Below are 14,537 nucleotides of genomic sequence, written 5' to 3' on the forward strand. Positions count from 1 at the left end.
GTGAGATTAATAATTTATCAATCTCTGCCTTGAAGACATTTAATGCCCCGGCCTCCACTGCACTCCATGACAATGAATTCCACAGACCACGGGTATACACATCGTATACTCCGACTATTCTCATTGTCTCCAAGTATAAATACTTTGAATTTTCCTCTCAGTGAAAGAACTTGAGCCTGCCTTTGATCTCTTCCAAACAAATCATCCAGGCAATACTGTCAGACGGAGCACCAAACAGGTCACATGACCTTCAGAAACTCAAAATTTAAAGAGAGATTCCCAAAATATCATAGTCGTTTAAACCTCATAATTGTAACAATGTAAGTGTATTCTCCTATTTTGAAGCTAAGTGGTTAATAGAAGCCCAAATAAGGATTACCAAGAAGCCCTTGGAAAGCAATGTGCTCGGATAGTTAAGATTGTACCACAAGGAGATTACAAAGATGTTGCAAGATCAAAGAATCTGGGACCATAGAAATAGGGGCAGGAGTACATTATTCAGCTCCTCTAGTCTGCCTTGCCATTCAACAAGATCATGACTGACCTGTCCCCTAAGTCAACTCCCCTTTCATTATCAGCTCCTCATAGCCCTCAGCTCCCTGATATGTCAAAAGTCTATCTTCCTCCTCTTTAAATATTTTCAGTGATCTAGTCTCTCTAAATTTTTAGGGTAGAAAATTCCAGATGTACACAGAAGAAATTCCTTCGCATCTCAGTTTTAAATAGGTGTCCACTTATCTGTAAACTATGTTCCCTAGTTTGAGAGTCCCTCAAATGAGGAAACATCTTAACATATACCCTGGCAAGCCCTCTCCAAATCTTGGATGTAGGACTAGAGTTCAGTAATGAGAAAACATTGGATAAGCTGTAGCATTTTTTAAGAACTAGCAATGTTGTATTATTAGGAACCTAGACTGAAAGAAAGAAAACAAAAGATTTAATTTACTCAGCAGAGGCGTCAATAATGATGGTGCATAGATGCAAATTAAGGAGAGTATTAGAGGTAAATTAAGGAGATATTATTTTCACCCAGAGACTGGTCAGTATTGGGAACTTACTGCTTGAAAGGGTGGTAGAGGACAAATCATTTGCCATTTGAGAGGCATTTGAAGTATTGTAACCAACTGGGTCACAATCTGACAGCTCTAAAATAGAACTAGGCTGGATAAGTTCTTGACCAGCACAGAGAAGAATAGCTCAAATGGTCTCCTTCTCCACCATCAATTTGCTGTGTTTTACATAACAACATGAGAGAATGAGTTAGAGAATGGGATTTTTAAAAAAAATTCAGATTCTTAAAGATTCTGATATCCTATCAATTCTTCCTTTCTCGTAATTAGTATTTATGGTCGGTTCTGATATAATATGATAGTTCCGATCTCATGCGATCTCGCATTATAGGAAAATGGTGCAGTAACAGCGCCATCCAAACTAATGGGGCTGGAATCAAGTTACAGTCAGTATAGGTAAGGAAAGTTTGTGTTCTACAAATAACGAGGAGAAAGTGAGGGCTGTAGATGTTGGAGATCAGAGCTGAAAATGTGTTGCTGGAAAAGCGCAGCAGGTCAGGCAATATCCAAGGAACAGGAGAATCGACGTTTCGGGCATGAGCCTGAAGAAGGTTTCTCCTGCTCCTTGGATGCTGCCTGACCTGCTGCGTTTTTCCAGCAACACATTTTCAGTTCTACAAATAACCGCCAAACTTCTTCAGTTGTATTAAAGCCAATTTGCATTTGGGAAACACAGGTTATAGCAAAATAGATTTTTTGGAAACAATATTATGCAACGAAAATTGTTGAAGTAAAGTTTACTGAATGGTTTGAATCTGCGTGCTGCATTGTTTGCTCAGGAATTCCCTCTTAATTTGTAAACCACCCAAATAATTGATCATCTCTTTTACAAAAAAAAAAGGTTTAGGAGAAATGGTACAATTTCTGTGCGTGCACTAGACGGACCAAGAGCAAGCATCGTCCCAACTACTCATAGTGCAGTCTCACCTGAGGGCTATACAATTCTTGACGTGGATGAAAATGCCTACCTGTTTGTTGGTGGTCTAACAGGAGAAGTAAAGGTATTGTATAAAATTTATTTGATCTATAACGTCATTAATGAAGCAGAAATGTTATTAAACACCCATTAAATTATCTGTTCATGCTTGGTTAAGTTTATTTGAAGATGTACTTTTCTTGCCATTAAATAACTGGATCATCTAATGGGCATTATTGTTGCCAGAAGAAATCACATCTATAAATTGTTTTTCCAACATCAGAACATCTCAAATGTTGGAAATGCCTCTTAAAGTGTGGTCACTTTTTTTGGAATGTAAGATGACGGCAACCAGTTTGTATATTGTAAGGTCCCAGAATAACAAGTTCATAATGACCATATAATTAGTTGTAGAGAAATTGTTTAAGGAATAAATGGGGGCCAGGTCAATGGGAAAAATTCAGTTGCTGTTTCTCAAAACTGCATCATAAGATGGCTGTATCCAGTTTTAGGTACAGGTGGAGCCTTCATTTAACATCTGAAAGCAAAGTCTCCAAGAATACAGAACTCCCTCAGTCCTGGACTGAAATGTTATTCTGAATGTTATGTCAAAACTGTGGAGGGGAAATTACATGCACAAAGCTCCAATCTGGAGGCAAGAGTGCTGAGCACTGAGCTACAGCTATAACATTATGAATTAATCTTTAAGAATTACTGTTGAATGTTTTTGACAGTTTAATTGCTTTGCTTTTTTGAGCACTATGTAAGATGTGTCAATGGACTGTAGACTTCTGGACATTATTCCTGTACTGATGTGCTAAGTTACTAACTGAAAGCCAGATACTTCTTCGTTGTTAGGGATAAATAGAGGGAGGTGTTAGAAAAATCCAAACAGATGTCAACTTTGTGCCACTGTTGTGTGATCTTAAAACCAGTAAATATGTGGCTGCACATCGACAGCCAAGCAAGCAAATACACAGCACAGATTGCAAAAAAAAATCAGAAAAATAACTGAAAATTAAAGGGAGCCTTTCTTACAATTCATGCTGTTTTCTCACACTTGTTCTGATGTTCATAGTTGGAAGCCATTTCCATAAGTAGACACATTATTGATTACAATTCTCAATAAACAGTGAATGCCGAATTGTATGAAACCATTTATAAGGGAAAATGTACATTGTTCATCAAATTGTCCCATTTTATTCATAATGTCACAGATAGAGTGCAGGTTTTAAAACAAATCCATCTCCCTATTTTGGCCATTAGCAAATCATGGTGTAACATTTTCCCTTTTTTAGTAGTGGGCATGTCTTCCCCTATTCCTTCTGTTTCTGGGCTCTGAATTTGCAAGGATCTCAACATCATTGTGGTAAAATTCAAAAACAGAAGTAGGATTTATTTCACACACTCTTAGTAATGGAGTTGGGGTTGGGTGCTGGTGGAGGGGAGACAAATGCTTTGCAATACAGGCATTCACAAAAGTAGATGGAGAGTTGGAATTGGTAAAATATAGTGATTATTCAATTAAAAGACTTATTTACAGAATTTTAATAATTAAGAGACAATTGAATAATTCTTTACCTTTTTAAGGCGAAATCCAAAGCCCAAAGTTGGTGTAAGTGATCTGTAGTTCCTTTTTGGAGGGGTTGATTAGTCAGTGGTTGAGGAATTTTAGGCAGTTTCTTCCATTTAAAAATCTTGTCAAAAGTCTGCTAGGGAAGTTTTATTGAAATGTAACTTCTAATTATCAGTTTTGATCAAAGGAAATTTCATTTGCAGAGCATGATGGTTGGTGGCATTTCAAAGGCTGGTGGCTGTTCCTTTACAGCCTGGAGTTAGGGGTGTAGATTCAGTCAGTGTTGTATGGAGCAGCACTGATCCATTAACTGCCTGTGTTTCCAAATCCTATATTCAAAAGGGATTCAAAACTACAGGAGTCATGTGACCAAACACCTGATTGAGGTGAAGCCGTTAACCTCAAGGCAAAGGCTTGTATTGCAGAGAGCTTGCTGTTCATGATCTGTTCTGGTGGTTAACCAGAAATACATTAACATATCATATAAAATGGGTGTGACTTGCAACAGTATTGTGTAAGAGTTTCTTTTGGCAATGATTATTTGGCAAAGCAGACTGGAATAGAAGCTTTCAATTGGCTGGCTGAAAAGAGGATTGTGGAAGGTTGTTGCCAAGTCTAGTCGTAACGATGACAGTTTTGTGGTCTGTTTACATATTTTTAAAACATAAGTGAGTTTCAAAAAAAAGCATGCCAATCTTTAGCCATTTAAAAATACCCAGGAAAACTCAATATTAATTATAAGCTTTTGGAACATTTAAATATACTGCAAAGAAGTGTGGCTGATTCATCTTGTTTTACCTGACCTGTTAAAATCGATATGTCTAGCAGCCATCTTGGGATTAATAAATGTGACACTTACTGCCATAGTCACTTCTCTGTACTCTACACAGAGTTATACAGCATGCAAACAGACCCTTTGGTCCAACGAGTCCATGTTGAACATAATCCCAAACTAAACTAGTCCCATTTGCCTGGTCCTTGCCCATATCACTCCAAATCTTTCCTATTCTTGTATCTATCCAAATGGCTTTTAAATGTTGTAGTTTTACCTGCATCCACCACTTCCTCAGGAAGTTCATTCCATATAAGAATCACCCTCTATATAAAATAAATGCTTTTTTTGTCTTTTTTAAATCTCTCTCCTCTCACCTTAAATATATGACCCTGAGTCTTGAAATTCCCCATCTTCGGGAAAAGCCAACACGCATCAACTCTATCTGTACCTCTCATTATTTTATCCCGTCCTACATCTCAAACAGGTCCTGGTTTTTTCAGCTGCCATTTAGGTGGCAGCATTTTTTACTGATTCATCTGAAAATACAGTGGATCTGCAACTTGCGGGTGAATTTTCATACGTTTTCTAATTTAGTCACCCTGCTGATGAGGAAATAAGTCAGGCTGCCTGATCCTTTAAGGCAGTGTACTCAATTTAAAAAAAACTTCAATTTGAAGACAGGCAAATTGTTTATTTTTGTTTCCTAGTTGATTTGACACCAGTGCATTTACTTTTCACACCATGGAGGTGACTATTAGTTTATGGAACAGCTGGAAGTGAATTACAAACTAATCTTTCACTTAGAAAGTCTCTGCTTGTAACTGAAAAAACACAGATGATAATATCAATTGTGTCAGTATTTTAATTATCATTCTTTTTGTAAAATCCTTGAAGAAATCAGATGTTGTCAAAACAACCACTTTCTCGGGCTGTATGGGAGAAACTTCACTGGATCGTAAACCTATTGGATTATGGAATTACAGAGACAGACAGGGCGAATGCAAAGGCTGTGTGGTGAGGTGTGTATTCCTATTTTTTCTAAGTAAGCTTCCTGTGCCAGGGAAATTATCACTTAATTCTATTCCTTTTTAATTTATGTTCATTCATTCATGGAATGGGGTGTCACTAGCTATTATTATCTGTCCTTTATTGCCCTTGTGAAGGTGGTGCTGAGTTGTCTTTTTGAACTTGAGGTGCCTGAGCAAGCCTTTTACTTCAAGGGCAATAAAGAGTGAGAAGTAAATGTTAGCCTTGCCCAATTTTTTAAGAAGTATCAGAAATACACAAAAGAATAAGTGACGTAATTTCCAGCTTCCTGCTAGGAGTGCAAAATTAAAGTGGAGAAATAGTGTCAGCTTTGAGTACAACTACAGTCACTAACTCCATTTGTTCCATCATACTTGTGCTTACTGTGTGAAAGAGCCATCCAATCAGTTATATTCATCTACTCTTTTGTTCTAAGCCATCATTTCTTTTTGACCTGTCATAAAAATTCAATTATATCTCTAAAGTTAACATTTGATCTATTGCCATCACACTCTCAGGCAGTGCATCTCAGCTCAAAATAACTCTGCAAAAACATTTATACACATCTCTATTCTAATTCATTCATTAATTGTTTAAATCTATGCAATTGATTAATAATCTTTTTCTAGTAGAAATACTTTGTTGTTTATTATAAAAAACTGTTGTAATTTTGATTGTCACTTAAATGCCCTCTTAAGTCCTCTACTCTAAGGAAAATGACCCTATTTTCCTAGTCTTACCCTATTATTGAAGTCTACAATCCCTAGTATAATTGTAATAAACAATAGACAATAGACGCAGAAGTAGGCCATTCTCCCCTTCAAGCCTGCACCACCATTCATTATGATCATGGCTGATCATCTTCAATTAGTATCCTGTTCCTGCCTTATCTCCATAACCCTTGATTCCACTGTCTTTGAGAGCTCTATCCAACTCTTTCTTAAACGAATCCAGAGACTAGGCCTCCACTGCCTTCTGGGGCAGAGCATTCCACACACCCACCAATCTCTGGGTGAAGAAGTTTCTCCTCATCTCTGTCCTAAATGGCCTACCCCTTATTTTTAAGTGGAAGAAAAGACTCCACTGGGGAGGGTGCAGGGAGTAGGGTGGCCAACAAGTAGTGAGCCTGTTAGAGGGTTGTGGAGGTATTGGTGTGGTTTCAATTTAATACATGTGCAGATTTTCGAGAAGGTTATAATTCTTCCAATGTTCCCTGGGTAACAATTAAGCTCATTCAATTGCAACCATCCAGGCTCTTCATCTCTAACTTAAAGTTGCTGATTTTTTTCAATGAGGTCGAGGATTCATCTTTCTGGACAATTTCTGTGGAGTCAGCTGACCATGGCTTTGTCTCCATGACAACTATTTCCCATTGGAAGATGTGGGCCAATAATTGACAGTTTGGAAGTTTTGTAGATCCATGTTGGAGCCATAAACCTTGTTTGCATGATACTCCTTTATCTGATGTTTAAGACAACTTTATAAATAACAGCAGTTTGAGTTGTTTCTTCACAGTAATAAACCTTTCCATGGTGTACTATGCTGACTTAACAAACAAAAGGCAATAAGTAAAAGAGGGAAATGTTGGAGAAGCAAACTTAAATACCTGTTGAGAGAATAAGTTCTCTATTGTAATCTTAAAGGATGTAGAAGATTTGGAGAGGAGCAGGGTATTGGAAGAAAATTCTAGAGCTAGGGCTGAAGCATTGGAAAGCACTGATAGAAACGATGGGTATGGGGCAAGAGTCTAGAGTCAGAAGAACAAAGGAAGGAGGGGTTTAAAGCACTGTAAAAGGTTACAGGAAAACACCTTGTGAAAGATTGAAAATAACAATTTGAATTTTATATTTGAAGTTTTGGAGAACAAGGAGGCATCCAATTTAATAGGAGTGGATTGAGAGTGAGAAACACAAAAACCTCAAATCCAGAGCAGAAACAGGCCATCCAGCTTTTTGACCTTGCTCTGCTAATCAATAAGAATGTGGCTGATTGGATTATGGTCTTAGTCCACATTCTCACCTATGCCCAATCATTTTTGGGTCCCTTGTTGATCAAGAGTCTACCTACCTCTGCCTGCAAAACATCCAATGGCTGCCTCAACCATTCTCTAGTGAAGTTAATGCCAAAAAGACAGAACTCTCAGTAAACAAAATTCTTCTTTCCACGAGAAGTGAGAAACTGCTTCTTTTAAAACAGTACCCTAGTTCAAGTCTCTCCCACAATGGGAAACATCCTGTTGTGGGCAACCTTCAAAAGTCTCCTCAGGATCTAATATGTCTCAATACAATAACCAGTTATTCTTCTCATCTGCAGTAGATACAAATCCAGACTGCCCAACCTTTTCTCCTAAGATTGGCCCCCCACAAAAATCCAAGCGATCTCCAAAGTATTTTGGAGGCATTTATATCCGTTCATAAATGAGATCAAAACTAAACACTATTCTTGAGATTTAGTCTGACCAATGGCACATAACTCCATCAAAACATCTGTATTTTTATGTACCTTTCCTTCACAATATCAATCTTCCATTTGGCTTCCTAATCATTTCCAATGTGTACACATTCAGCATTTGTAATTCATATGCAGACATCCACATCCCTCTGTACCCCAGAATCCTAGAATCTGTTTTTCTATTCTTCCTTCCAAAGTGGATAAGTTCTCAGTTTCCAATAATGTACTTCCTCTGCCAATGTTTTTGCCCACTCATTTAACCTATCTGTATCCTTTTCAGACTTCTTATGTCCTCTTTACAACTTTTTTTTTACACTTTTTAACAACAAACTCAATCCTTTCATTCAAATTGTAGATATAATTTATAAGTAGTGCAGTGATCCCTATGGTACTCCACTTGTCATATCTTGCCAACCCAATAATTACACATTTTAACTGACTTCCATGCTCCCTACAAACTAGCCAATGTTGTACATATGCTGATATGTAAGCTCCGACATGAGCTCTTAAGGTCCTAAGTAAAGAAAAGGAAGGCAAAGTTCTGGAAGAGCTGGACTTTACAAAGAGTGTAGACTGAGGATGGTCAGAATAGCATTATAAATAGCAGAGTCTGGAGGCTTTCAGTCATAGAAATGGGAGTTGTTGGCAAATCCAACATTTATTGTTCATCCTGATTACTGTTAAGAAGATGGTAGTGAGGTCCTTATTGAGTGACTTACTGAAATATTTTTGAAGCCAATTAGGAGTCCACCACAATGGCATGGTTCTGACATGACATGTAAGCAAGGTCAGATAAGCACAGCAGATTGGCCTTCAGGGTAGGAATAGTTGAAATAGATGGATATTTTAAAACAATCTGCTAACTTCATAGTCATGTTCTAGATACAGGACAGGAACTAGGTCGTTTTTGGGAATCCTAAAGCTTTTAATTTAAGATTTGTTAAATTAATTTAATTTAAATTCCTCAGCTGACACAATGGGATTTGAAGTCATCTCTAGATAATTATTCCAGGCCTCTGGAGCACTAGTGGACAGAAGTGAAATTGTAACAATTAAAAAGTTGAAGATGGAAGTAAAGAGCAAGGACAGGTTTTGGAGGAGAATATGTTATTAATAGGGAAAGGCACAATTCTTGAGGAAACGTGGTCAAACCAACAGAATATAAATATTGGACAAAGGAGTGTCATATGAATTTTTAAGCTATTAACTTGCTTACTTTGCCCAGAAGGTCTTGTGCTTCAGAAGGTACGGTCTCTCTCTTTGAGACAGAAGCTCAGTTCAAAATCCCAGGCCAGGGCCTGTTGGCCTTGGAAGGAGAGATTGTACATAGTTACTTCTCCACAGTTCCTTGACAGAAAGATATGAACATGTAAACAACAAAAAAATTAGCAACAATAGATTTTCTGCTTCTACATCTAGTGTATATTTTGTGAAGGCTCTGAAGTGACTTTATTCCTGAGTTTTAAATGAAGTGATTATGTCACTCAAAGTATTACCAATAAAATTCTTCACATTGCCTCCTTTTTCATAGTCCACAACCCACTGACACTGAAGGCACTGTACAGTTTGATGGAGAAGGTTATGCAGCTGTTGGTCGACCAACTCGCTGGAATCCAAATGTATCAGCAATTGCGTTCAAATTCAGGACTTTTACTGCAGATGCACTACTCATGTACCTTGCCACAAAGGATCTGGTAAATTCAGTATTAATGTATTGAAAGCAAATTTTTTTCCCAATTCTCATGTCTGAATAGAAATCCACTGAATAATTTTTGCCAAATTTTAAATGTTGCTAAATTTTAATAGAAAGACTTCATGAGTGTTGAACTGACGAATGGACGAATAAAGGTTAGCTATGACCTTGGCTCAGGTGCAGCCAATATCACCAGTAAGGGACGTTACAATGATGGAAAATGGAAGTCTTTCACCTTATCAAGAATTCTGAAACAAGGTGTGCTTTTTTACAGCAATATTTTCACTTAACAGATGCATTACAACTCCGTTTGATGATTAATCAATTCTTTTCTATTTTGGCAGCAAATATTTCCATACGTGATGTATTAAATAATAAGGAAGAAAGCTTCATCGTAATTTCCCCAGGAACGAACTTTGGTCTTAATCTTAAAGCTAATGAGAAGATATATTTTGGTGGTTTGCCTATATTGAAAAATTTAAGGTAATCTTTCTTCATTGATACATTTTTGAAGAGTTGTGGAAAGGATGTTTCCTCTTGTGAGTGAATCTAGATTTAGGGGTCATAGTTTAAAAATATGGGGCACCATTTAAACAGAGATGAGGTGACATCTTTGAGTGTTCCGAATCTTTGGAATTCCCTTCCTCAAAAAGCACTGGGTGAAGAATCTCTAAATATTTTTAGGACAGAGGTGGATAGGTTCTTGATTACCAAAAGCAGATGAAAGATTACTGGGGGTCTGCAGGAATGTAGAGTTGAGCTTTAAAATCAGATCAGCAGTGATCCTATTGAATGGCAGGGCAAGTGGCCTACTTACTTCCCTATCCAAATGCCATTAAATCAGTCTGTGAGGTTTTCCCACTGTTGTACTTTAACATTCTAAAACAGACATTTGTTCTAACATGAGTGTATAAACAATGCAGCTACCTAACCAAGCTTAGCTTTTGCTCTGTCTCTTTGTAAGATGTGATATCCTCTTACTATGAAGGTTGGAGTTTTAACAAAACAGTGGAACAGGTGTAGACCACTCATCCTCTCGAGTCTGCTCTGCCATTCAATATAATCATGCTGATCTGTGGCCTAGCTCCATATACATGTCTTGGACCTCTATCCTTTGATATCCTCGCTTAACAAAAATTTGTCCATCTCTGATTTCAATGAACAACTGAATTAGTATTGACCGCAATTTGAGGAAGAGAGTTCCAAACCTCCACTTCACATTGTGGATAGAAGTGCTTGCTTGTATCTCTCCTGAACAGCCTGGCCCTAATTCTTGGACTAGGTTCTCGGACCTTCAACTGATGGGAATTGTTTTTCCACCCTGTCTTAATATCCAGAAGACCTTGATGTGTTAATATCCAGAAGACCTTGATGTGATTACCTCTTAACCTAAATTCTAGATAATAAAGGCCTAATTTGGCAAATCTCTCCTAGTAACCTAACCCGAGGCCCACGTCTCCATCCTTGTAAATAAAAACCGAAAGAACTGAAAGAAGTAAACACAGAAGTTGGTGGAAAAGTTCAGCAAGTCTGGCAAACATCTGTGAAGAGAAATCAAGTTAATATTTCAGTTCCAGTGACCCTTCCCCTGAGTTTTGAGGAAGGATCACCGGACCCAAAATGTTAACTCTGCTGTCTCTTTACAGATGCTACCAGAATTGCTGCGCTTTTCCAGCAACTTCTGTTTTCATATCATCTTTTTAAATCTGTGTTGAATTCCCTCAAAGGCCAAAGCATCCTTCCTCAGGTGAGACGTCCAGATGTGCTAATCATACTCTGTGTTGTTTAACTGGGGTTTTGTACAACTGCAGCATAACCTATACTTCCTTCTAATCCAGCCTTTCTGATGTGAGGCTGGAATTCAATTAACCTTCTTGACTATTTTCTGTATCTGTCCAAAGCATTTTAAACAGCTATGCACCAAAAGACCCGAATCTCATTAGATATCTAATATTTAATATTGTGCCTTCTAAAAAAATTACCTGGGGGTCTGAAATGGATAACCTCACACTTGATTATATTGAAATCCATCTGCCACACCTTTGTGCATTCACCTAAACTATCAATATTCTGTTGTAATTTTATACTATCATCAAAACTGTCTACAAAACTGTCTGACTTTGTGTCATTAGCAAATTTGGATATTTGTCTTTTTATGTCATTATCCAAGTGGTAATGAATATTGTGAACCATTGCAGCCCCAACACATCACTATGGAACACCACTAGTCAAGACTGCCAATTTGAGGCACTACCCATTATACCAACTCTTTTTTTTGCCATTTGACCAAATTACTATCAAATTTGTCCTCCATTCCTTGGGCTTCCACCTTTGTTAATAGTCTCTTGTGTGGGACTTCATCAATTAGACTCTGGAAGTCCGTATAAACAACATTCGTTGAAATTCTTCTATCCACCACCTTTGCTACCTTTTCAAAAAATTCTGAGGTTTGTTAGGTGTGACCTGCCCTTCAGGAATTCATGCTGACTTTCCCTGATCAACTGAAAAGTTGTGAGGTAATCACTTATCCTATCCTTGATTGTAGACTCCAACAACTTCCCCACGACATGGGAAGTTGATGAAGTTGGATGGCGATAACGCTCTCTAAACAGAATTGGTGATTTGATGTTATTCCAAACCTAGTTGCATTATCTTAAAAACACAGGAAAACAAACAAGCCACTTGGCCCTTGGAGTAGGATCATGTCTGATCTAGTTGTGATTTCAGCTCTATTTTCCTGTCTTCAGTCCATAACCATTGACCCCCTTGTTTTCCATTTGAATTATGTTTTGTTCCCTACTTTCACTTTCAGGCAATGATTTTCCCCAACCACATTATGCTTAAGAAAAGCAGAGTGGAAAAGGAAAGTACTGGAGCCAATGCTTACTTAGTTTTATGGCATTTACAGAGCTATACACCACAACATGCACTTTCTAACGCAAAAGTTTTTGCCTGTTTTTAATCTTTGAACCCACAAGTGATTTCTCAGTTAATACTCACCATCTATATACAATGAAATACAGCCAATGTGCAATTAACAGAGCAGCAATACCAGAGAAAGAAGGTTGAATAATCTTGCATGAACTTAAAGCCCACCTCAACATTTTATGATGGTAATGAGAAAGGTGCACTATTACAGAGAAAAAAACTGCCCAGATTACTTAGGTATCAACTCGAAGCACATTGTGCTTGTGTCTAACTTGTACACACTAAGGTAACTATATATTCATGTGCACTCCTGGTAGAGACCCTTACCCATTGCCTTACTCACTGTAGTGTGCATCATATACTTGAGTGTAAATTGACTAGTATTTTCTGATTATTCATTTTATGAGATTTGCTGTAATATTTCCAATACTCACTTATGGCAAGTAAAACTCACTGCCGATGTAAAAAATTACCAAATTGAGTTCAACTCCAAAATCTACTGACGAAAACCTCAAATGTTGGAAATACTTAGTGGACTAGACAGCATCTCTGTGAATTGATGAATAGAAACAACATTTTGGGATGACAACCTTTCCTCCAAACCCTGTCCATCAGTTCTGATGACAAATCATCAACCTGAAGTGTTGACTTGATATTTTCTTTCCACAGATGTTGTCTTATTTTCTGAAGGCTTCCACAATGTTCTGTTTTGAATTAAGATTTTCAGCATTTGCTTTCACAGCATCTGACACTACTATTTAGCAGTTAAGCTTCATCTAATGTATAAATTCTAGCAATAGGCTGAATAGGCTTGGGTTGTTTTCCCTGAAGCATCAAAGGCTAAAGGGTGACCTTGTAGTTGTTAATAAAATCATGAGGGACATGGATAGGGTAAGTAGACAGGGTATTTTCTCTGGGGAGGGGGAAGAGAGTCCAGAACTAGAGGGCGTAGGTTTAAGGGTGAGAGGGGCAACCTTTTCATCCAGAGGATGGTGCATGTATGGAATGAGCTGCCAGAGGAAGTGGTGGAGGTTGGTACAGTTACAACATTTAAAATACATCTGAATGGGTAAATGAATAGGAAGGGTTTAGAGGGATATAGGCCAGGTGCTGGCAAATGGGACTAGATTAGATTGGGATATCTGGTCGGCATGGATGAGTTGGACTGAAGGGTCTTTCTGTGCTGTACATCTCTATGACTCTATATTGAGTACACCTTGGTGACTTTATGACTCTAATTGAGTTTGCTGGAGAAATAAACCTTCACAGAGCTTAAGCATGCAAGTGGTATGTTTACCCAGAAATTACTTTGGCAGAATCATGTATTGTCAGGAAACACTTTCTCTTGACATATAAATGTACAATCTGGTGCTAAAGAGAAATGTAAAGATACTTGAATGAATAATAATCTAATTCATAAAAAACTTTCTGGTCTAAGCCAGCTGTACTTTTTGGAGCAGTGAAAATCTTGGGCTGGATTTTACATGCTTCTGTTGATGTTGTATAAAGTATGTCAGTAAAGTACCTGCCATATCTAACTAAATAAGGAAAGGCAATTGTGGAGGGATGGTGGCCATGTTATTCATTCAATAATCTCAGAAGCCCAGCAAGTGATTGATGGAAATGAGTTCAAATCCCACCACATACGTGCACACCCCCACATTCTCTCACACATACACATACACACACACAGACACACACACTCTTGCACTCTCTTTCTCACACATGCAACATACACTTTAACATACACACACTCTCAAACTCTGTCTCTCTCTCTCCCCCTCTCTCTCACTCTCTGTCTCTTGCTAACCCTCTCTCTCACACTTTCTCTCTGTCACATGCACACATTCTCGCACTCTCTCCCCGTCTCTCTCTCTCTCTCTCCCTCTCTCGCACACGTGCACATACAAATAAGCACACACGTACATTACAGCACCTATCTTGTTCACGGACATTAATACGTGTAGTCAGTATGTTGAGAAAAGTAGAATTTAATTTCAAACCTTTTCCAAAAATAAAGAGTTGTGGGAAAAAAATTAATTCAAAACTATCTCTGTTTCTTAAAAAGAAAACTACCATGAAAATTCCTTAAAAATTCTTGG

The 14,537-nt window shown here is 37.9% G+C and overlaps 1 protein-coding gene across 4 annotated transcripts in view; it reads left to right on the forward strand.

Annotated features, from left to right (window-relative positions):
* Positions 1–14,537, forward strand: part of lama2 (laminin, alpha 2) — a 393,314-nt gene that overhangs the window by 334,115 nt on the left and 44,662 nt on the right. For all 4 annotated transcript variants that reach the window (XM_060851112.1, XM_060851122.1, XM_060851132.1 and 1 more), the window contains 5 exons: positions 1,912–2,071; positions 5,232–5,356; positions 9,346–9,508; positions 9,621–9,765; positions 9,852–9,990. In XM_060851112.1, the coding sequence (XP_060707095.1) occupies positions 1,912–2,071; positions 5,232–5,356; positions 9,346–9,508; positions 9,621–9,765; positions 9,852–9,990 (732 nt within the window). The remainder of the gene's footprint in view (positions 1–1,911; positions 2,072–5,231; positions 5,357–9,345; positions 9,509–9,620; positions 9,766–9,851; positions 9,991–14,537) is intronic.

This window comes from Hemiscyllium ocellatum, chromosome 3 (genome assembly GCF_020745735.1).
Source record: "Hemiscyllium ocellatum isolate sHemOce1 chromosome 3, sHemOce1.pat.X.cur, whole genome shotgun sequence".
Classification (NCBI taxonomy): Eukaryota; Metazoa; Chordata; class Chondrichthyes; order Orectolobiformes; family Hemiscylliidae; genus Hemiscyllium; species Hemiscyllium ocellatum.